Source organism: Neoarius graeffei, chromosome 14 (assembly GCF_027579695.1).
Source record: "Neoarius graeffei isolate fNeoGra1 chromosome 14, fNeoGra1.pri, whole genome shotgun sequence".
Lineage (NCBI taxonomy): Eukaryota > Metazoa > Chordata > Actinopteri > Siluriformes > Ariidae > Neoarius > Neoarius graeffei.
Window position 1 is genome coordinate 70,682,096 of NC_083582.1, and position 23,839 is coordinate 70,705,934.

At 40.3% G+C, this 23,839-nt stretch overlaps 1 protein-coding gene across 1 annotated transcript in view; it reads left to right on the plus strand.

Annotated features, from left to right (window-relative positions):
- mrpl38 (mitochondrial ribosomal protein L38) overlaps positions 1 to 21,981 on the plus strand; it is a 44,645-nt gene extending 22,664 nt beyond the window's left edge. Inside the window, exons 6-9 of the mRNA XM_060940288.1 lie at positions 54 to 99; positions 5,643 to 5,801; positions 18,530 to 18,666; positions 19,118 to 21,981. Of these exons, the coding sequence (XP_060796271.1) occupies positions 54 to 99; positions 5,643 to 5,801; positions 18,530 to 18,666; positions 19,118 to 19,254 (479 nt within the window). The 3' untranslated portion in view covers positions 19,255 to 21,981. The remainder of the gene's footprint in view (positions 1 to 53; positions 100 to 5,642; positions 5,802 to 18,529; positions 18,667 to 19,117) is intronic.
- The last annotated feature ends 1,858 nt before the right edge of the window (positions 21,982 to 23,839 follow it).

Genomic DNA, 23,839 nt, shown 5'->3' on the forward strand with positions numbered 1-23,839 from the left:
ATCGCTTCCTCACCTTGACCAGGTGAATAATTTGCTTTTCTGTGTTTTCCCAGATGAGCATTTGCAGGATGGTGAGCAGGAATATGTGCATTGGCTAGTGTGGGTATTCAAGCAATAATTCATCTCACACATGCACACACACCGATACTAGAGGCTGGGTAGTGAGCTAATGAAGCTGCTATGCTTGTGTAGCCTTGTGGCATTTCTCTTCTCTAGCCAACACGGAAGAGAGAAATATACAAACAGGTCCACCTTGTACTCGAATAGACTTTTTAAAAATAATAGAAACCACGTGAAGGGAACATGACCTTGTGTAATGTACAACCCCTGGCAAAAAAATACGGAATCGGTACTCTTGGAGGATGCTTATTCAGCTTTTATACTTTGTAGAAAAACAAAAATGCAGCTGTGACAAACTATTTTTGTTTAATGGTTGAGCAATGCGGTGTTTTTTTTTTTTTTTTAATTGAAAACCATGAACATAAACATGCCACTTATAAGGCAAGAATACAAAGGTTGAGCGAGGAAAGAAAAGAGAAGGGAAAACAGAACAGGAGCTTCGCTCAAATTACAGCCCCGATTCCAAAAAAGTTGGGACAAAGTACAAATTGTAAATAAAAACAGAATGCAATGATGTGGAAGTTTCAAAATTCCATATTTTATTCAGAATAGAACATAGATGACAGAGAAAATGTATCATTTAAAGAGAAAAATTAGGTGATTTTAAAATTTCATGACAACAATACATCTCAAAAGTTGGGACAAGGCCATGTTTACCACTGTGAGACATCCCCTTTTCTCTTTACAACAGTCTGTAAACGTCTGGGGACTGAGGAGACAAGTTGCTCAAGTTTAGGGATAGGAATGTTAACCCATTCTTGTCTAATGTAGGATTCTAGTTGCTCAACTGTCTTGGGTCTTTTTTGTCGTATCTTCCGTTTTATGATGCGCCAAATGTTTTCTATGGGTGAAAGATCTGGACTGCAGGCTGGCCAGTTCAGTACCCGGACCCTTCTTCTACGCAGCCATGATGCTGTAATTGATGCAGTATGTGGTTTGGCGTTGTCATGTTGGAAAATGCAAGGTCTTCCCTGAAAGAGACGTCGTCTGGATGGGAGCATATGTTGCTCTAGAACCTGGATATACCTTTCAGCATTGATGGTGTCTTTCCAGATGTGTAAGCTGCCCATGCCACACGCACTAATGCAACCCCATACCATCAGAGATGCAGACTTCTGAACTGAGCGCTGATAACAACTTGGGTCGTCCTTCTCCTCTTTAGTCCGAATGACACGGCGTCCCTGATTTCCATAAAGAACTTCACATTTTGATTCGTCTGACCACAGAACAGTTTTCCACTTTGCCACAGTCCATTTTAAATGAGCCTTGGCCCAGAGAAGACGTCTGCGCTTCTGGATCATGTTTAGATACGGCTTCTTCTTTGAACTATAGAGTTTTAGCTGGCAACGGCGGATGGCACGGTGAATTGTGTTCACAGATAATGTTCTCTGGAAATATTCCTGAGCCCATTTTGTGATTTCCAATTCAGAAGCATGCCTGTATGTGATGCAGTGCCGTCTAAGGGCCCGAAGATCACGGGCACCCAGTATGGTTTTCCGGCCTTGACCCTTACGCACAGAGATTCTTCCAGATTCTCTGAATCTTTTGATGATATTATGCACTGTAGATGATGATGATATGTTCAAACTCTTTGCAATTTTACACTGTTGAACTCCTTTCTGATATTGCTCCGCTATTTATCGGCGCAGAATTAGGGGGATTGGTGATCCTCTTCCCATCTTTACTTCTGAGAGCCGCTGCCACTCCAAGATGCTCTTTTTATACCCAGTCATGTTAATGACCTATTGCCAATTGACCTAATGAGTTGCAATTTGGTCCTCCAGCTGTTCCTTTTTTTTGTACCTTTAACTTTTCCAGCCTCTTATTGCCCCTGTCCCAACTTTTTTGAGGTGTTGCTGTCATGAAATTTCAAAATGTCTCACTTTCGACATTTGATATGTTGTCTATGTTCTATTGTGAATACAATATCAGTTTTTGAGATTTGTAAATTATTGCATTCCGTTTTTATTTACAATTTGTACTTTGTCCCAATTTTTTTGGAATCGGGGTTGTAAATTAAAAACACTTAGTAAAGAGAATTAATAACGGGCTCTCTTATATTTTACGTATTGTTGAGATTTGTACAAGCTCTTAAATTTGTTCAGCCAATGAACCAAACACGGAGCAGTTTTAAAGTATCTACACCTTGTGAGTGAAAAATTTCCCAAGTAAAATTTAAGTCAAATTCTCTCCATCGCAGAAACCAAATTCAGTCGCTTTCCAAGTTAAAGGGGGTGTGTCAGTCCTCTTGGACTGGAGCCAGCGCCACAACTCCTTCTAAAAGGACTGCGCTGGTTTACAAAGGAAAAACCAACATTCCAAATTTTCTATCCTTGTGTCCGAAATCACTCTGTACTCGCTGGATAGCGGACTATATAGCGAGTTCGCCATTTTGTAGTGCTGCCCGAATGTATAGTGAGAATTATTACACCCTGTATAGTGCACTCTGTTTCCCACAATGCACCGTGAAAAGTAGTGCACAACCGATGGTCACTAACCAAGCGATTACATCCCATCATGCATTGCGGTCATGCTTGGGGGGGGGAGTGTGTTGGGGTGACTGGACGGAGGAAGAAACACATTATAAACAGATATTCAAGTAAAATTAAAAATAGTAAGAGAATAGAAAATGATCTGAAATAGAATGACAGATAAAATACAAGAATAAAAGTTGGTGTAAAGTGAGGAATTAATCAAAAGCCTCAAATTTGATGGAGTAAAAGGCAGCGACAGAAGAAAGTATTCAGCCTTGATTTAAAAGAACTGAAAGATGCAGCAGACACAAAGTACTTCGTATTTATTAATGTTGGAAATGCGCTCGGTGTAATATGGATTTATCACCAAACCACATGCATGTATTTATTATTTTGAAAACCCACCAGCCGACTGATCTGGTACGTTTTAATTGTGCGACAGTAATGACGTAAATGGCGGAGTAGTGTCTGAAAGCGTTTTTTCTTTTTTGCTTTTCATTTTTTCAATGAGCTCACTATATAGTCCTCTATATAGGATTCCCTATATAGTGAGTATGGAGTCGTGAAAGTGATATAAGCTGCGTCTGAAATCATTTTCAGAAAATACACGATTGCTCGCTTCGACATTAAAGCTAGATTGCCTTTCAGATTTTTCAAGTGTCGGTCATAAAAAGAATTTTCCCCAGCACTTTTTTTTTTTTGAGTGGACCGAAAGCTCCTGAATTTGAATCACAGACTTCCAATTTAATTTTTTTTTTAAACAGAGCAATTAATGAATTTATCTCCACATGGTCCTAAATTCTCCGCTATTTTTTATTTTTTTTTTTTCCTGCTTCACCATGACCCGATTCAAGATACGATGCCATGCATGACTAGCCTGGGAAATCCCATGCTGCTTTGCACAGTTGTTCCGATCTGAAAAGACAGCATGGAAACTATGGTCTAAGGTGGGGTTTACATTAGACCGTATCAGCGGATCATCAGATTAATGTTTTTAAAAATGATTAGCGTGCACACAGCAACGCCAATACACGGATACGCTAATCACATGACTAATTCGGCACGCAAGTTGAAATGTGTCAGTGCGGCTCATCGCTTCCTCCTCAGCGGCTGCGCTCCAAATCACTCTGCCCTGAACAGCGAGTTCCCTCTGGAGGGTGCGCACTCCGGCCCTGCGCAGCTCAGAGTGCGCGAGTGTAGTGCACGAGCAGTGATTCGGGACTTGCGCACAGCGGCTCAGTCACTTACCACTTGCAAGTGGAAGGATGGCAAGCCTAAAGACCATCATAACTACACAGTGGGCAGTATTTGCATCAGTATTTGCAGTATTTTCATACTTTTATACTCTTTAATGAAAGGTGATACAAGGCGGAAGTCCGCGCCGTTTTTCAGCAGTCGCGTCACATGACCAACGCCAGCGAATCAGGAAGGTGGATGTCACAGTGCCGTTGTCCAATGACGACGCCAGCTAGAGCTCAGCACAGCGTATCCGCGTATTCTCAATGTTTACACAGCACCGGACCAGACACGATCTGGATTGAATACGTGGACCCTGGCGGATTCCCGTTTCCCGGCGTTTCCAGGCGTTTTAATGTAAACGGACAGTGCATCCGCGAAGAAAACGAGACCGATACGGTCTAATGTAAACTTGGCCTAAAGGCTTGCCTGAGTTAGGGAGCCAATCAGAGAGTGGGGAGGGGTGGAAAGACGGTGACGCGTACTACTCGACAAACGGAAGCTTGTAGTTTATTTGGGACTGTTTACGGATCACATTTAACATGGCGGTGAGCGATACGAACCAAACTTTCGATCAAGCTTTAGACACTGTTCTGAATAGTTTAGAGCAAAAGTTTGTTTTAAAAAAAGAACAGCGTTTGGCGTTACAGTCTTTCGTTGACACGAAGACAGATGCCTTTGCCTTGTTCCCGACAGGGTTTGGTAAAAGTCTCATTTACCAACTAGCCCCCTTAGTGGCTAAGCAGTAATCGTTCGGTGCCATTGTTTTCCTATTTTTGTTTTGCCTTCTCTTTCTCTTTCCTTCTCTTCTTCGCCTCTTCGTCGCTCTAACTACGTCACCGGGTACAACTGCCATGATTGGCCATGGGCTACGTATACGCCAAATGATAGACATTCGCAACGTCCAATAAACGACCGTTGACAATCGTAAACCACACCTCCCTTACGAGAAATTCAATAGGCGGATTCCAGACCATATTTCACTTGATATGGTCTGGTGTTAACCAGACTAATGCATGACGTGGTGGGCTTTCCCCGTTCACGCAAGGCATTGTGGGATACAAATTTGAAACAGGAGAGAAAAATGGAGGACGTGAGCATGCGAATGAAACGACTACAGTAACAAAGCGAGAAGAAAAGACGTTATGTTCTATACGAAGGAAAGGAAATGCAGGACCAAACTAATAAATATCGGCGCTCAGCGAGCACCTCGGTGTGATCAGCTGTTCGTTTAGCGACAGAATGATGGAACGGTCAGTGCACGCTCAAAGGGAAACCTGCGCATGCGCACACACGGACTTCCTCTGTCTGCTTGACTGCGCGAAGCGAGTGATTTCATGCACATTTTGCTTTAATCCGCTCAAATTAAAGAACTTCCAGCTACAGAACAGAATGGTGAGATTACAGAAATCAACATGCATCATAACGACCACATTTCAGAAGGAACTAAATTTCACCGATTTTATGAAATCGAAAGGCCGTCTAGCTTTAATATTGGCTATGGCTGTTTATTACAAAGTGTATTTGCACTGACGCATTTAAATTAAATTTTTATTTTTTTAAATTTGTTGGTTTGGATTAAACCTGTTCAGTATGATTTTTCCAGTTTTAAATGGAGAAAATTGATGTGAGCTCAGACTTTTGTTTTGGATCCCACTGTGCATCTGTGTTTCTAACTATATTTTTCAGGGTTTTTTTTTTGTTTATCTGAATGTTTACACTTTTGGGATTTTGCATTACATATCAAAATTGTAGCCACTTGATGATGATGATGATGATGATGATGTAAACCTCTCTTTTCTTTTGATGCAGTGGTAATATTCCCGGTGACGCTGTATGCGCCGGTGATGAGCTCGCTCATTACATGACTCCATTTCCTGCCAAGGGAACAGGGTTTCACAGATACGTCTTTATCCTCTTCAGACAGGATGATGTTGTCGACTTCAGCGATGATGTCAGACCAAATCCCTGGTAAGCTCTGGGATTTTCCTGTTCTCCCAAAGATCACACAATACCATTTGGCACGAAACTGTGGACGGACGGACAGACAGACAGAGCCACGTTTAATAATGAACGTCTGTTCACCCACTTGTTTATCCCGTCAGCTAAGTATGTGACAGCAGCACAATGCAAACAACCAAAGGGATACAGGTCAAGAGCTTCAGTTAATGTTCACATCAGAACGAGGGGAAAAAAAAAAAAACATGACCTCTGACCTTTAATCCTAGCGTTGGTTTGAGTATTTCAGAAACTGCTGATATCCTGCGATTCTCACACACAAACAGTCTCGAGTTTAGAGACCCAGAGAGTTTGCGTGAATCTGCCCTGTGGCCATGACCGCCACGGATTCCTGTTCATGGCTGACAGGACTGGAAACCAGTGGGGTCCAGGGTTAATACCATTTTACCAAAGACTAAAACTAGCCATGAAGAAAAATTAACTGAAATAAAACAGTTTAGAATTAAATAAAAATAAAAAAGCTACATTGAACGATTCAACATGAACTAAACTGAAATAGAATTATAGATAAGATCAGCTTTTGTTTTCGTTTTCAGTTCGTTTCCCCCTTGAGACAGGAACAGACTATTTCCAGAACTTGGCAGGGATGTAATACCAGCTGCTATAAAACTCCGATGATGATGCTTACTGTGAACATGCCGTCCCTCCCGGTGTCCGAAATCGCTCCCTACTCACTGAATAGTGGACGATATAGTGAGGACGCCATTTTGTAGTGCTGTCCGAAATGATAGTGAGGATTATTTACACCCTATATAGTGCACTCAAAATATCCCACAATGCATCACGAAAACAGTGTAGAACGATGGTCACTAACCAAAGCAATATATCCCATCATGCATTGCGGTCGCGCTGAAAGGAATCAAATTAAAAGTCTCAAATTTGATTTAATAAAAGGTAGCGGCAAAGAAGAAAGTATTCAGCCTTGATTTAAAAAAAAAAACTGAAAGATGCAGGTACTTTGTATTGATTAATGTGGGAAGTACGCTCAGTATAATATGGATTTATCACAAAAACACACGCATGTATTTATTTTGAAACCCACCAGCCGACTGATCTGGCACGTTTTAATTGTGCGACAGTAATGATGTAAATACCAGCGTGACGGAGTAGTGTCCGAAAGTGGTTTTGTTTTTTTTTTTCCCCATTTTGCCAATGAGCTCACTATATAGTCCTCTATATAGTAATTCCCTATGTAGGGGGTAGTGAACGAGTGAGTGATTTTTGGACACAGGGATAGAAATACAATAATGCGCTAGAATGGACATACTCATCACAGCAGCATCTTGGAAAGCTGTTTATTGTCCTTTAAAGTAAATATCTCAGAAATAAACAAATTGAGCTAAAAGTCAGTCTTTGTCTGTCCTTTTATTAAAAAAAAAAAAGGCTGCGTGGCAGGGCTTTGAACCGGTTCAAGGAATGAAAACGAAAACCGGGAACTTTTTCTATTTCACATGGAACAGAAACGAAACCAGAAACTTTATTATTTTTTATGTTCCGGAACAAAAACGCTTATTAAAAATAATGGTAACCGGTTAATACCGGTTTTTATTTCGTTCCTCAAAGTTTCCGTAGCCTACAAATAAAAAAGCCATTCTTCTCCTGCGCAAGTTTCTATGACCTGCTGGGGTTCACTTCCTGTGTGACGTTCGCTGACTGAATGGAGAGAGCGGGAGGGTGGACTACTATCACGTCTCGTGTCTGAGCAAAGAAGAGCCTGAACGTTGCAACCTCCCTATTGGCTGTTTGTAAAAATGTATCAGTTGTTGCCCTTCCCACGGGAATCATCGCGGGCTCGAGAGACGAGACCTGACGAGTTAGTTCGTTGGTAGCAGAACAAAATGTCTGGACACAAATCGGGTTTTCAGAAAAGGAAAGAAAATAAACGGAGGGTCGAAAATACAAAAAAGGAGGCAGAAAATGCAAAACGAGTTTTAAGGTAGGACAAATGGTTACTTTTCTGAGGCAGCCCGCCGTGGCTGCCTGCAGGCTTATTTATTATAGCCCATTTAGTTAAAATAGTTGATATAAAATGTTTATAGTTATGTGATGGTTGTCCTGATTTAGACTGGTGGTTTTTTTTTTTTTTTTTGGGGTTGCGCGATGTTGCACCCGGGTCCAGATTAGGGCAGAACCGGCCCTGGCTACATTTCAGGTGTAGTTTGTTTTATGTATGTATGTACTTGCATAGATGTGTACTTGGTCTTCCAATATGGCGCCTAACAAAATCTCGCGGCGCGGTGACGTCATGCGGTAGCCCTCTATAGGGCCTGACTAGACTTTGGTAACACACTAAACGAATTCTCTTTTCATTTTTGGCACTTTTTCTGTTTGTGTAGATGGGAAGACATACTGAGAATCCAAATCGCCAACATTTGAAATAATAATTGTTTTTGAATTATTTCTTGTCTTATTTAATGAAGGTTGTAATAGAATTAGCCTACATTTGGCTTAAGCTGGATGAGACAGAGACATAACTTTATAGCCATTTGTTAAACTGTTGACAGAGAACGTAATTAACCGTTCCGGGAACGAAATTTTTTTGTTCTAACCGGTTCGGGAACGTCTATTTAATGGTGGAACCCAAAACCGGAAACGTTAAAATTCCGTTTCTGTTCGGAACGAACCAATAGGAAAAAAATTCTGGTTCAAAGCCCTGCTGCGTGGTGAATTTTTGTTCCCAATGATACAACCATGAAAATACACGTGTTTTTTTTTTTTTTGTTTGTTTTTTTGGGGGGGGGTCAGGGATGCTGCCATAACTCCATCGTGCGTGATGTCATTTTCCGCGAGCACAGCAGAGGTGTACCAGTGCATGCTGTATGAGACTATAGTGTAATATTATGGTCGAGCGTATTTGTAAAGGTTCCCCCAGTTGGAACGGTCAACCTCTCGAGATCAGTGCCCTCGTGCCACCTGCAGAACTCTGGGGCGAAAAAACACCGCGAAAAACAGACCAGAAAAATCCAGAGATTGGCTTCAGCGCTGTTTATTCACAGTCCTTTCACCAAAGATGAAATATTCCAAACAACCTTTTATAACAAATTATAATCAGAACAAATGTCTGTTTATCTTTCTAAAGGCAGCTGTATTTGTGTCTGTTGTATGTGTGTGTGAATGTGTGTGCGTGACCTTGGCGGTGTTTGTGTGTGTAAAGGGGTGAGGGTAGGATGTGTGTGTGTGTGTGTGTGTGTGTGTTGTGTGCGTGTATGTGAATGTGTTGATATCTTGTGCTAAGTCAGCAAATCACATCTTAATTCCATCAATATGTGAAACCTTGGATTAATCATAAGCAAAATATCCTGTATATATTTCATATCAACGGATATTTTTTAGCAACTCGGCATTTACGCACGTCAAAGCGCGAGATGTTTTTTACGACAATTTTAAACAAAGACATGTTTATGTCTAGTCTAGCAAAGAAGTGTGTGTCTTCTCCACTTGAGGAAGGTCACACTAACTTTACAGGAAATTATACAGGAATAGTAGCCTAGTAAACTGGACCCACCTGCCTAGCGGCCAAAAATATTTTTGCCTAGCGAGTGGGTCTATCTATTGCACCATATAAACAAAAACACCATATAAACAAAAACACCCCGGGCATCAAATCGTGCCCGCCAATCACAACGCAAGGTTTTTGTTTGGATTCTTTGGGCGGGCTTTTGCAGGAGTGACGACAAAGCTGCGCGACGCTGGAGAAAGCGCAACAGGAAAGATGGCTACCGCTAGTGAACAGCGCGCGTTTGACTCCGCTTTGGAATCAGTTTTAGAAGAATTAGACTTGGAGTTTTCGTTGAAACATGAGCAGGAAGAGGCTCTCCGCTCATTCCTTTTCAAGAAGGACGTGTTCGCCGTTTTGCCGACCGGCTATGGCAAAAGTCTGATCTACCAGCTGGCTCCGCTCGTAGCCAAAAGGATGGGGCTAGTTTGTGCAGTACGAAGAATTAATAAACAGCTTTGAAACATTACTTTTTGATTGTTTCTTATTTTCCCGTTATTTTAAATTTAAGGGAAATTATTTCACCAAACACCACTAAATAAAAACTCTCAAAAACAGTTTAAGCAAACACTTGAAAAACACTTGGAAAAAAATGAGTGTATGTGGTACAGACTCCAAACTTGTGGTCATTATCTCCAAACTTCTTAATATCTAGAACCTGTTTATTAATTAATACGCATTTTGAAAAATTATTTATTTCAAGGCCTCCCCCACTGCTTTCTGTCGCTCTGACTACGTCACAGTCACTGTTGCGCTGATTGGTCAGAGCGTTGGCCTATACGCACAGAGACAGTTTGAAAGACAGCGGTTTGTTCCTCCTGCACCCGTCGGAAATGTCTACGGATCGAGGCCAAACTAAATATTCACATTTAGTCTGGCTTGCCAGGCTACAGGTACAGGATCTAAGAGGCTAAAATGTTAAATTCATAAAGTCTTAACAATCCCAAATCACATTCTGCATTCTAAAACTACAAAACTAACTTGAATCACTTAATGCAGCTTTAAATCTAACATTCAATCGTTTCAATTTCAAATTCAACACTGAAGAGACTGGTTAAATCTAACAATCCTAAATCACGTGTAGCTATAAAACTAACTTAAATCATGGCTTTAAATCCTAACAGTATTATAGTATAGACTCGGCCAATTTGTTTGCATTTCTCTACAAAAATTTATGGTAATGTAGGATTGGAAAAGGAATCAAAATAAAGTTGTGGCTAGTTTATTTCCTGGTGACTTAAAAATATGTACCTGCTTATCATTCCATCCGTTTGATGCGTGACATGGTGTGCTGTCGTCCGGAATCCTATGCCACGCAGTGCCACCCTTGTTTTTGTTTCCTAGTACATCCATGTATCTGGCTAATCCAGTATGTCTCCGCACAGGGAAATGGCCCAATGGACTGATGCTATAACTTTGAAGCTAAAGTCTGCTTAAATTTTTTTTTTTTTGGGTCTAGAACATCTGCTTTTATTAAAGGTGCCCTTCTACCAAAAATGTTTAATACTGGCTCTTTTTGAAATGCCATAGTTCATTCCAAGTTGCATATGCATGCTGCATGTGAAAATGTAATTCTACTCCCATTCCCTGTATTAGCTTAAAGAAAATAGTTGGAAAAACGAGCGGATCAGAAAAAGCCCTACAAACTTACGTAAGTTCGAAAATTAGTCATGGCCTCGCCCACCTTGGCTTGCGACCGCCCACGGGAAGAAAGTTTGGATTTAAGCGCGAGGAGAGATAGCAGAGCCCATCTCGTCAGTAGCTAACGAAGAGGACCTGACAGCAAGTTGAAAATATGTCCGAACAAGTTCGTGCCTGTGTTATTTGTGGCAGTAACACATCAACGTTGCATTTCTTGCCCAAGATAGAAGAGCTGAAGAAGAAATGGTTGGAATTTATCTTTGGAACACCACCAGCGAAGTATAATTCAGCGTTAGTACTGTGTTCTGATCATTTCAACCACAGTGACTTTTCAAACTTCGGTGCCTTCAGTAGTGGCTTTGCTTCGAGGTTGTTTTTAATCCCTGGATCTGTACCGTCAAGACGATCGACCACCAGCTCACAAGCTGTAAGTAAAACATGAACTTTTTGTTCGAAGGTTTTTGTTACAAAATAGCATGTTCATATTCTCCACGTTAGCATGCATGACATGGTCACAAGCTCGGCAGGGATGAGAGTTTTCCGCTTTTTGGCGGATTTCCGCTTTTTCTGAGTAAAAAAAAAAACGACCTTTTTATATTATGCCAAATCCGTTGAGAATTTTTTTTTTTTTTTATTAATTTCGGGGGGTTGAGGTATGTTCTTTCATGCTGTTCAAACTTTATTAACTCCAACGATGTTTACACATTTATTTGTAAGTCGCCATCTTTAGTCTCGTTTAAATCTCGTTGAATGTGATGTAAAATTCGTGTTATCTACATTGTTATTGGTCAAAATATTGATGTCGAGACCATAATAGCCAATCAAAACAGTTTTTACAAAGACACCCACATCCGCTTGTTCTGACCCACTGGAGGTAGCGTCACAGTGCTGTTAGCCAATCAGAGGTAACATGTTTACATGTCATGAATATTAATGAGTAAGAGCTGAAATCCTGTCGTTCTCCTGCCACCCGCTCCTCCACCAAACTAGAACAGCCTGAAACAGGAGAACCACAGCATTTTTTTTTTCACCAAAACCGGCTTACAGGGCATTCATTCATACTAGAGACCACCACACAATTAATGAAAAAACGATGCAATGAGACTTTTAAGGTATAATGATGACATTTCATAACCCCGTAACATCAATTTTCTGGTTAATCACTTTTTTTTTTAAATGATAGATGAGAGTGGGTGAAATTCCTTGAAAGGGGCAGGAATACGTCACGATTAAAGGAGAACTGAAGGCAATTTTTTTTTTTTTTTTAAATCAAAATTCTATTTCTCATTTTATTAAATATAGGAATGCATTTTTGATCGCTATTTTGTCACTACTATAGCAAGTTATGAGAGTTTTGAAATATGCTCTGTAATATATCAGTCAAAGCAACGGCCGTAAACGAGATTCGTTGACCTGTGCGAGACGTCGTAGGACGGAAGTAAAACGTACAGCAGAAATCAAAGTGACTGACATCTGCCAACGTTGTCAAAAGACACGCACGCGCCCTCGAATCTGTTGCCTTATGAATCGATGCAGTCGAGGATAACTGAAATGTGTTTCTCTCTCGCCGTTTCCCTCGGATACTGAAGGCTTAATGCAAGCTTTAGAAGAGCTGGATTATCTTGCAGCTTTGGATGATGATGGAAACCTTTCTGAGATCGGGATCATTATGTCTGAGCTGCCCTTAGACCCTCAGATGTCGAAAGCTCTGTTAGCGTCATGCGAGTTTGATTGTGCCAGTGAGGTGTTAACTATTGCAGCCATGTTGGCAGGTACAGAAAATGAAACCCCATGAGCAGGAATGATCCACGAAGTCTCAGTCTAGCTGCGTTTCTCAGGAAGATTTTGCCTGAACAGGGATTAAGATTAGCCTAAAAACTATTGGCAGTGGGAACTGGTTCAGGTTCAGGCGGATTCGGGATGTTAATGCGGGAGCTGTTTGTTCGTGTTTAGTATAAATCTTTGCTTTGCTTTAATAATTAGGCAATTTGATCATATAAACATTAACTTTTCGTATATTTTCTTTTGTCCACAGCAATATATGGATAAATAACACTTCTTATGCAATCTATAATCAAGAAAATAGTCTATGAATTTCACAGCAATCATTTTATTTCAGTTCTGATCACCCAGTGCATCCCATAGACAGAAAATGTATTTAAAACTGAATAAAAAAAACAGGGTAGTCCAATCAGTGGTTATACGCCTCTGCTATCAAAAGGAGCCCTGCTACACGTATACAATAAATAGAAACTAAAAAGGAACTAGTTATGATTAATATTAATTTACAATCTGTATATATTTGATATATTCAAATTGGTTATAAATGCAAAAAACGTATATGAATAAAATAAAATATATAATATGAACTATAAACTATAAGCTTAATCTATTAAAAATGATACAGCCGTGATAATAAAAGGATTTCTTGGCCAGTTCGGTTCTTACTCTTGGCAATTGTAACGTATTATGACAATGAATTTTACTGATCTCTACGACCCCTCCAGGAAGTATGAGATTACAAAAAATACACATTCCTAAAACACAATGGAAAAAAAAAAAAAGATAAAAATGGTTTACTAATTACATTTTATGTCTTCTAACGTACAACAAATTTGAGATTCATCAATACAATATTAAAAGAGAACTGAAGGCAGATTAAAAAAAAAAAAATAGTGGTGCTTGAAAGCTTGTGAACCCTTTAGAATTTTCTATATTTCTGCATAAATGACCTAAAACATCAGATTTTCTCACAAGTCCTAAAAGTAGATAAAGAGAACCCGGTTAAACAAATGAGACAAAAATATTATACTTGGTCATTTATTTATTGAGGAAAATGATCCAATATTACATATCTGTGAGTGGCAAAAGTATGTGAACCTCTAGGATTAGCAGTTAATTTGAAGGTGAAATTAGTCAGGTGTTTTCAATCAATGGGATGACAATCAGGTGTGAGTGGGCACCCTGTTTTATTTAAAGAACAGGGATCTATCACAGTCTGATCTTCACAACACATGTTTGTGGAAGTGAATCATGGCACGAACAAAGGAGATTTCTGAGGACCTCAGAAAAAGCGTTGTTGATGCTCATCAGGCTGGAAAAGGTTACAAAACCATCTCTAAAGAGTTTGGACTCCACCAATAAACAGTCAGCTTGATTGTGTACAAATGGAGGAAATTCAAGACCATTGTTACCCTCCCCAGGAGTGGTCGACCAACAAAGAGCACTCCAAGAGCAAGGCGTGTAACAGTTGGCGAGGTCACAAAGGACCCCAGGGTAACTTCTAAGCAACTGAAGGCCTCTCTCACATTGGCTAATGTTAATGTTCATGAGTTTACCATCAGGAGAACACTGAACAACAATGCTGTGCATGGCAGGGTTGCAAGGAGAAAGCCACTGCTCTTCGAAAAGAACATTGCTGCTCATCTGCAGTTTGCTAAAGATCACGTGGACAAGCCAGAAGGCTATTGGAAAAATGTTTTGTGGATGGATGAGACCAAAATAGAATTTTTGGTTTAAATGAGAAGCGTTATGTTTGGAGAAAGGAAAACACTGCATTCCAGCATAAGAACCTTATCCCATCTGTGAAACATGGTGGTGGTATCATGGTTTGGGCCTGTTTTGCTGCATCTGGGCCAGGATGGCTTGCCATCATTGATGGAACAATGAATTCTGAATTATACCAGCAAATTCTAAAGGAAACTGTCAGGACATCTGTCCATGAACTGAATCTCAAGAGAAGGTGGGTCATGCAGTAAGACAACAACCCTAAGCACACAAGTCGTTCTACCAAAGAATGGTTAAAGAAGAATAAAGTGAATGTTTTGGAATGGCCAAGTCAAAGTCCTGACCTTAATCCAATCGAAATGCTGTGGAAGGACCTGAAGCGAGCAGTTCATGTGAGGAAACCCACCAACATCCCAGAGTTGAAGCTGTTCTGTACGGAGGAACGGGCTAAAATTCCTCCAAGCTGGTGTGCAGGGCTGATCAACAGTTACTGCGAACGTTTAGTTGCAGTTATTGCTGCACAAGGGGGTCACACCAGATACTGAAAGCAAAGGTTCACATACTTTTGCCACTCACAGATATGTAACCTTGGATCATTTTCCTCAATAAATAAATGACCAAGTATAATATTTTGGTCTCATTTGTTTAACCGGGTTCTCTTTATCTACTTTAAATTCTATTTCTCATTTTATTAAATATAGGAATGCATTTTTGATCGCTATTTTGTCACTGCTGTAGCAAGTTCTGAGTGTTTGAAATATGCTCTGTAATATATCAGTCCATATGTCAAAGCAATGGCCGTAAACGAGATTTGTTGAGACCTGTGCGAGACATCGTAGGACGGAAGTAAAACGTACAGCGCAAATCAAAGTGACCGACATCTGCCAACGTTGTCAAAAGACGTGCGCGCCCTCTTTCAAATTCTGACGTGATCAAGCCGGAAGTTTTGTTTGTTTTGATAGCAATCAGGAAAGTTTGAAAAAAGTCGGCAGTAATCGCCATTTAAACTCGTTTTTGTGCAATATTTTGTTTGGAAAACAGTTTTCAAAATGGCAGCGCTGACACTTCACGTTTCGAAGTCTCGTGAAGATCGCACGGATAAGCGACGCCTGCCGTGGACCAAACGAACTAAATTCAACACGGCTAAAAAACGAATAGGCCGATAAGTATAATATTTAATTGCGATTAGTTGTCAGTACGAGTCACGATATAAGGTTACTAAAACCGAAAACGTAATCGAATAACACGTTAATTAAGAAATAAAACTGTTTAAAAATGACTTCAGTTCCTCTTTAACTTCACCCATTATACGAACAAATATTGGAAATCAAGAGAGATCACTTTCCGCAAGTCAGAATTCAAGTTCAGAACGTATTCTTGGGCTTTTATGGTGTTTTGGTGTTCGAGTGTGCTGATTTTCATACAGTACACTAATAAAGGGTTAGTGCACCTTTTCCAGTGCCCTCCCCTGATTTGGGGCACGCAGGCCATCCCTAAGTGGGGCTGCATGGTCATGGAGCGAGCTGTAGAAGTGTGATCTTTACCGTTTCAATACACAACAATTATCACAACTACACCTTCGACAGTGTGTTTTTATAGCTTTGCAAATAATGCGCATGAAATCGCTCGCTTCGCGCAGTCAAGCAGACAGAGGAAGTCCGTGTGTGCGCATGCGCAGGTTTACCTTTGACTGCACACTGATGGCTCCATCGTTCCGTCGCTAAACGAACAGCTGATCGCACCGAGGTGCTCGCTGAGCGCCGATATTTATTAGTTTGGTCCTGCATTTCCTTCCCTTCGTATATAACATTAACGTCTTTTCTTCTCGCTTTCTTTCCGTTACTGTAGTTGCTCTTTCATGTTTCATTCGCACACTTGCGTCCTCTGTTTTTTTTTTCTCTCCTGTTTCAAATTTGTATCCCACGATAGAGATCTTGCAGTCATGTGACCGGAATGTAAACAGCCGCCATCTTGTCGGTAAAAAACACAGCTGAATACTGCTGCACTCGTGTACAAAATGGATCAATTTCAACCGACGGACGACACGGCTCATTTTTCTAATGAACAGATAATTAGATGTGTCTAAAATAAACAACCTACAGATTAGTGACCCTTATCGCTTACCGGACGTAGTTTTCACGACCGTGTCAGTGGATATTGAACTGCCAGAGGTGGAATACCCAGACGTGTATAATTACCTCATTAACTTTCCCTCGCTGTTCAGTGGTGAAGCACTGCATGCTTATAAATCTCTGGACAGTTACCTTTACAGAAATTCAGGATTTGTCAGCCGCCCTCAGATGTGGCATCTTGTAAACAAGAAAATAACAATCCTCATTGGACTGGTAAGTCACTTAAGTATTACTAGTACTGATACTAGATATATCAGTATCTAGTATAGCACTGACCAGCCGATTTATAGAATAAGGTAATTCCAGCTGTAATTCCAAACCGTCCGTCTTGTTTACCATGGATCTGGCGTTGGAGAGGTAAAGGCTTGGCAGTGGAGGTTTGAGTGGCTGTTTTCTGAGCTTAGTCAACAGGCCGGCTCTGCCTGCAGCCTCGCTTTTGCTTCGGCTCCCGACGCTGCCTCCTTCGCCTGCCAGACCCGATAACAATCCACGGAGACCCCGCTGGTCTCGCTATCTCGTCCGGAATGTTGTGCATGCGATGGAAATCGCTACAAACCGTCATTTTCTGCTGGAAACCAATGTCCAGTAAGTCCGTACGGTTGTAGTGGATATTGAAGTCCGGTACAGACGAACAACACGCAAAAATACACACACAAACAAACATGCACAGGTAGGGAGAGCTTGTTGTAGTAGAATTGTTTATAGTAGGGTTTTCCAGAAGAAAAGGTAGAAGTGGAACTAGAAGTAGAAGGCGGAAATATGGTGTTTGACCGACAAGATGGCGTCTGTTACAGTCTGGATCGGCTGTGACGTCACATGCAAGATCTCTATCGTTTGTCTTGCGTGAACGGCAAAAGCCCACCACGTCATGCATGACGTAGTATCTTGAATTGGATCATGGTGAAGCAGGAAAAAATGGCGGAGAATTTGGGGCCATGTGGCCTTAAATTCATTAACTGTTTTTTATTTAAAAAAAAAAAATTGGAAGTCTGTGATTCAAATTCAGTAGTTTTTGTCCACTAAACAAAACTAATTGGGTGTCGGGGAAAATTCTATGACCTACTGTCTGCTTAAAATCTGTACGGTATCCAATACAGTAATAACGAAACTGACATTCATTTTAATGACCAGGTATTTGGGTCATAAGGCGTGGGCACGCGAGGTTATTACTGTTTATAAAGATTGGGGGGGGATCTCTGCTATCTTGGTCGGGTGTTTATTGTACAAGCCCTCAAGTGGATTGTGTGTAAAGTCCCGTGTAAAACAGCTGAGCTTGAATTTCTGGTCTGAAGATTTCAATCAAACTGAAATGACTGGAAGAGAGCTTGTGTTGGTGAGTAAGCGTTTGATTGCAGTAGGATTAACGAGAACACAATCCTGAATATGACCGGTCTGTGTGTGTGTCCCTAACCCAAGAACGTAACCCCACTCCTCTCCTGGAGAAACGTGCTTGGCAGTATTCAGATTCCAGTCTTTTTCCATCCGAACTATTAAATGACTGCATTCTGAACCTGTGATCATCCTCGGTGTTCGAGTTAAGAAGACCAAAGTATTTGTCCTTGTCAATCCGGAGTCGAGAGCAATTGTAAACAGGACCTTTTTTTTTTTTTTTTTTTTTTGAGATGTTGAATTAAGATTATATATAAAATACCTGTGATCAATGGTAGTAAACTATTATAAATCCATTTTAGTTCACCTTTGCTTTGATTCATGGAAGTATTAGGAATTTCTTTCTCGATGAGGGATTTGTTTGTGTCTGAATAAATGTATTTCGATTAAAGGTTGGGTTTTTCCTCATTTTTTTTCAGTGAGAGATGAAGCGACGTCATCAAAATATTTTTTATATGAATCTTTACAAGGGTGCCAATAATTATGAAGGGCATTTTGTGTGTGTACACTTGTAGTTACAGTCTGCAGCAGCGAAGTTTTAAGACACTGGACTTCTACAGGAAACACGAAGGTCTAATTACTCCTGCTGGACTGGCTTTCTTTCAGAGCCAGTGGGACGAGTCTGTCACCACAACTTTCCACACATTGTTCAGTAAGGTGTTGTTTTCTTTGTTCAAACCACACATGCACACGGTGTTATGTAATTAACGCTGCGCTGGTTTTCAAAGAAGTGGCTTTATCAGGATTTTTTTTTTTCCCCTACGGGCAATTCATTGAAATGTTTCACGTTGTTCTGAACTTCATGTAAGAAAAACAATCATATCGCTCGAGATGTTATCTAAAGCTTTGTGGTCGATCATAGTGCAGAATAAGTGACGATCACTGAAGTGTAAACATGCCATGTTTGAGTTCAGGGTTAATGTTAATGTATGAAACCTGTAAACCGTATCATTTCATTAATATAGTTTAGCATCGTTTCCAAAGGCACTTGAACAGTCGGAGTGCTTTGATTCTGTTCATGCAGAACCGAGAAGCCAAATTATTTGTGACTGAAGTATGTAATTAAGAAAGTAAAAATGAAAAATGCTTTTTCTTCTCTACAGATATGAGAGAGCCAGTGTTTGAGTACGACCAACCACCGGTGTATCATCCACCCCAGAAAAAATACCCTCACGGTCAGCCGCTTCGATACCTGGACCGCTACAGACCCGGAAAAGAACACACGTACGGCATTTACTGAAAACGCATGCTGGATGTTTGTGACTGTAGAAATTTCTTCTCGTAAAGAAAATGGTTTAATTCCATGATACAGTTCACTAGGCATGAAACTTGCCAATCAGACTTTTAAATAAACAAACAAACGGATGCGTTATGAAATATCCGAAGCAGTACGAGTTGATGCAGTTTGAAAAATTTCCTGTGCTAGAAAACTTTTACTGGACTTGACAAAACACAATCACCCAACCCAACACTGATCCATTCAAATAATATAACGGCTCTTTTTTTTTTTCTTTTTGCACAAGGCCATCTGTCTACAGCAGAAAAAAATAAAATAACAAAACGCGTCTGGAAAAATCCCAACAGAGTCTGGAGCCAGATTCGTGACGTCACCTGCGGAAGCGCCAGCAGGCTGCGCGAGCTTTGCACGGTTTCAGTGCACAGCCTGTGTAGCCCAAGCGCTCCCATTTCTCTCTCATTGTCCGGTCTTTTGGGAAACGATGAGTACTAATCCCATCAAGATTGGTGTTGCTACACCCTCCTACGATACATCTGTTAACCATTTTAATAATTACGCGATAACGTTGAAGAAATTTGCAGAAAACCACCAGGTCGTTTTCTCATCAACAAACCAGCGCTGGCGTAGGATTCAGAAGGAGGCGTTCCGCACGCGATGTCATGGAAATCAATGTTTGCCAGGAAATCCAAATGGCAATTTTTTTTTTTTTTTTTTTTTTTTTATTTAAGATTTTTTTGGGGGCTTTTTCACCTTTATTGGATAGGACAGTGTAGAGACAGGACAGGAAATGATCGGGAGAGAGAGACCGGGAGGGATCGGGAAATGACCTCAGGTCGGAATCGAACCCGGGTCCCTGGATTTATGGTATGGCGCCTTAGCCACCTGAGCCACGACGCCCCCAAATGCCAAGTTTTTTCAGAGGCGGACCAATTCGCCTCAAATGGCTTGATTTCAACTGAATTTTTTTCTGGTATTGCGCAAGGTAAAAAAAAAAAAAGAATAGCAGAGAATGCAGAATGTTACAGATATTTGACAAGTTTAATATAAAATAGGAGAATTACATTGATCTTGCTCCTGAATTTACCCGTGGTATGCACTTTCATGTTGAGCAATCAAGATTTATTCCTCAAAATTTGAACGAGAAATTCAAAAGGTATGTGGATTCCATGAACAATTTCACAAATTTATCACGTTCGACTTTGTTCGAGCGTATATAACACGTAATGAGCAAAACGCCTTTTCTTTTCCAGCGAATAGCATTTTCTATACCTAAAAAGATAAAAACAAAAAAAATTAAACATTTTTGACCTGTTTCCACACATGCTGTTAAAATTTGAGGTCAATTGAACGAAAACTGGCAAAGTTATTAGATATCAAATTTTTTTGAAACACCCTGTATGTCTGGATCACATAACCACTTCCCCACATTAACCCAGTTAGAAAATAATCAGTTCTAATTCTTCTTTGTGCCGCAAGGAGCGAAGGGCCTAAGACCATCGACGATCCTTTTCCAGCGCGCACCTCTCTCCCTACATCTGTCCAACTTAATCCTTGCTCCCTAAGTTCTTTATATCTGAATCTCTCCTCCAGCTGTTTCCTCTTTCTTGAAGAGTTCCTGGCCAATATGTTGTTCCTCTTTGACTTGTGCACTTCAATCCCTCTCTTCCTCTCTTTGACCTATTCACCCTCATCTGTAGCGTGACTAGTTCTTCCCCCGCTTGATTTCATAACTCCTCATGGGCAAGGGAGTAACTTTTGATTTTGACATTGGTGGGGACACAAATGTGATCCAAGGCAGAGCTTCTGAAAGGTGGTTTTTTTTTTTTCCATTAGCAATCATAATTTCATGTCATGCAGATCTTATAGGTTAATGAGGGCAGCCGTGGCCTAATGGTTGGGAGTTGGTCTTTGGATCCCAGGGTTGCAGGTTCGGATCCCGCCCTTACCTCTCCCTACATCTCCATCCATGGCTGAAGTGCCCTTGAGCAAGGCACCTAACCCAACATTGCTCCAGGGACTGTAACCTAGCTCTGAGTCCTGTCATGTTGCTAAACCTGCCTAAGGAGCCGCAGCAATACTTTTATGAAGGGTTTCCATACATCAAAAGGATTTTGTTGAGTTCTTAAAGCTCGACGGAAACCCTGCACTTACATTCTTGACTTTGAAGAAGAATGAACGAATGTCTTGGAAGGGGGCCGTCGTCCATGATACTCAAGTCAGCATGCGAGTCGTAGGGCAAGCATGCATGGATATCGAAGTCCAGCTCAATTTGTAGGCTGACGGAGAGTGGGGTGTGTGTGGGGTAGGTCAGGTGTGTACGTGTGAGATACGGGGGGTTGATGGGCGGGTAGTCACGGCTGCTGTGGGAAGTGTGCTGCTTTTACAGCAGATGGAGTGACAGCTGGGATAGCCAACCATGTAAGTTAGCGAGAAACAGGTAGCTAATCAGAGAATATCTACGTTAGAGGGGGGATTATTAGCAGTGTCATACATTTAACCCTTTGTGTGCCATATAATCATTGCTCAGGTTAGGACATCGGTTTTATTGATCGTGATTACACAGTAGCGGCTGAATACTGGTATGGACACGTCCCTCCCCAAAATTACGCCCTAGCTCATGGGTAACCTCATCACATCATAATATTCTCAGACAAATGTTGATTAAATGTCTGGATTTTCCAATTGGATATTTTGGTTGCCCTTAAAAAAATAAAAGTTTATTCAAGTGTGCGTCTCGTATGCTTCTTTTAAACTATGTTTTCAGTTTACTTTGTATTTACTTAGAGATATACTTAATAAAGTTATACATAAGTATACCTGGCTTATACTGAAAAGTATTTAGAAAAGTCTAAGTATATTAAGCTTAAACTTTTGATCAAGCTATACGTAAAAGTATTTAAATATTTGTGCCTTATAAACAGCGTTGTTGACTCTTCAGTTTGTCTGTGGTTCCATACAATTTTTTTTTTTTTTTTTTTTTTTAATTTCTCTTGAGTGGGATGGATAATTTACTTTTTTTTTTTTTAATTTCATTTTCTTTAGAGCTTTGATGCCAATTTCAGTTGTCATTGCCATGTTTTTATACTTTGGCATTTAATACAATGCTACTTTAAATTTTGATTTGTTAAAGAAAATGAATATGTTCTTAATCCTGAGTATCTGTTATTTTGTGAATTCTTACCTTTTATAACTTCATTGTAACTTAAGGTACAAGACAAGTTGTTTACTGGTAGTGTGCATGAGGTAAGGGTTAGGGCTAGAAAACTAATAGTATACCTAGAAGGGTAATTGCAGTAAACTTCAAAACTAAAAAGAGGACTAGATGTGTATAACCAGTAACAACTAGTATATTTCCAATATGCTATAAAGTATACTTTTATAAACTAGAAGTGTGTAACGAGTAAACCAATAGTATGTTTCCAGTGTACTGCAAAGTATACTTTAGTAAACTAAAAAGTGGACTAGAAGTAGAAAACAAGTAAACTCATAGTATATTTCCAGTATACTATGAAGTATACTTTTGTAAACTAAAGAGTGGATAGAACTAGTAAACTATTTGTATACAAGTTTACTTGTGGTATACTTGCAGTACAAAATTAAAAATACTAGTTGTATACTCAAAGTTTACTTCTATTAGACTTAAAATATACTTTTTATAAACTAAAAGTGGGCCAATTTAGTCCCAAGAAGTATTAGATTAGTTTACTTACAAGTATACTTAAGGAAATATACTTTTAAGTATACTTCTTTTTGATAAGGGCGTCCTCGACGTCTCTGCCCTATCCTATACAATAACAGATGCCACATCGGATGTGAAAATCTGGAGGTTGGTTTTAGTTTAATTCAATTTTCTTTATTGAAAAAATTGTTCTAATAAGTTCCTTTAAAACCAGATAGGTCGCATTTTAGTGACAGTCACATAATTCACAATATAAACAAAAATAAAGCCTGGAGCCAAAACAGGACTCCTAATACCAGGATCAGACATGATATGAGCTTTTCCTTTCAGTATGGTCACCATGTCAGATTAGGCAATCATAGTGCCATAACTTCTTGACATGTCTTGGTTAACAGACTAGCAGTACTTACAAGCTCAACCACGACCAATCATCGTTCAAGTCCTAGTGGTGTTTGGAGGGGGGGGGGTAAATTTTCAATCATGGCTACAGAAGGAATGTCAAGGAGCATGATGTAGGAGTTGTAAAAACTACGCCCAGGTGCCACATCGTTGTTTTTCAGTTGTCACACTACAAGGCCCTTTTACCATTCCTGATGTTGAATAGTGTGTCCAAGTACGGTTGAATGTGTGGGTTCTGATCCCAGTATAGAGCTAGTACTCGTACACAAATCCTTCAAATTAACAACAAGCAGCAGCCAAGGCCATGATTCTGAGAAGTGGACCTTAAAAAAACCTCCAAAAATAAACATGGGAATCTCCGGTTCAGGAAATAGATTACATCTCTAGTTGGAACAAAGCCTCAGGGTAAACAGCAGAGCGGATAGGTCATGGCCCACTCCAAGCAGAACTCCTAAGCTATTCATGCCTATGAGTAGCATTCAGAAAGATTCAGGGAAAGGGAAATGAAGT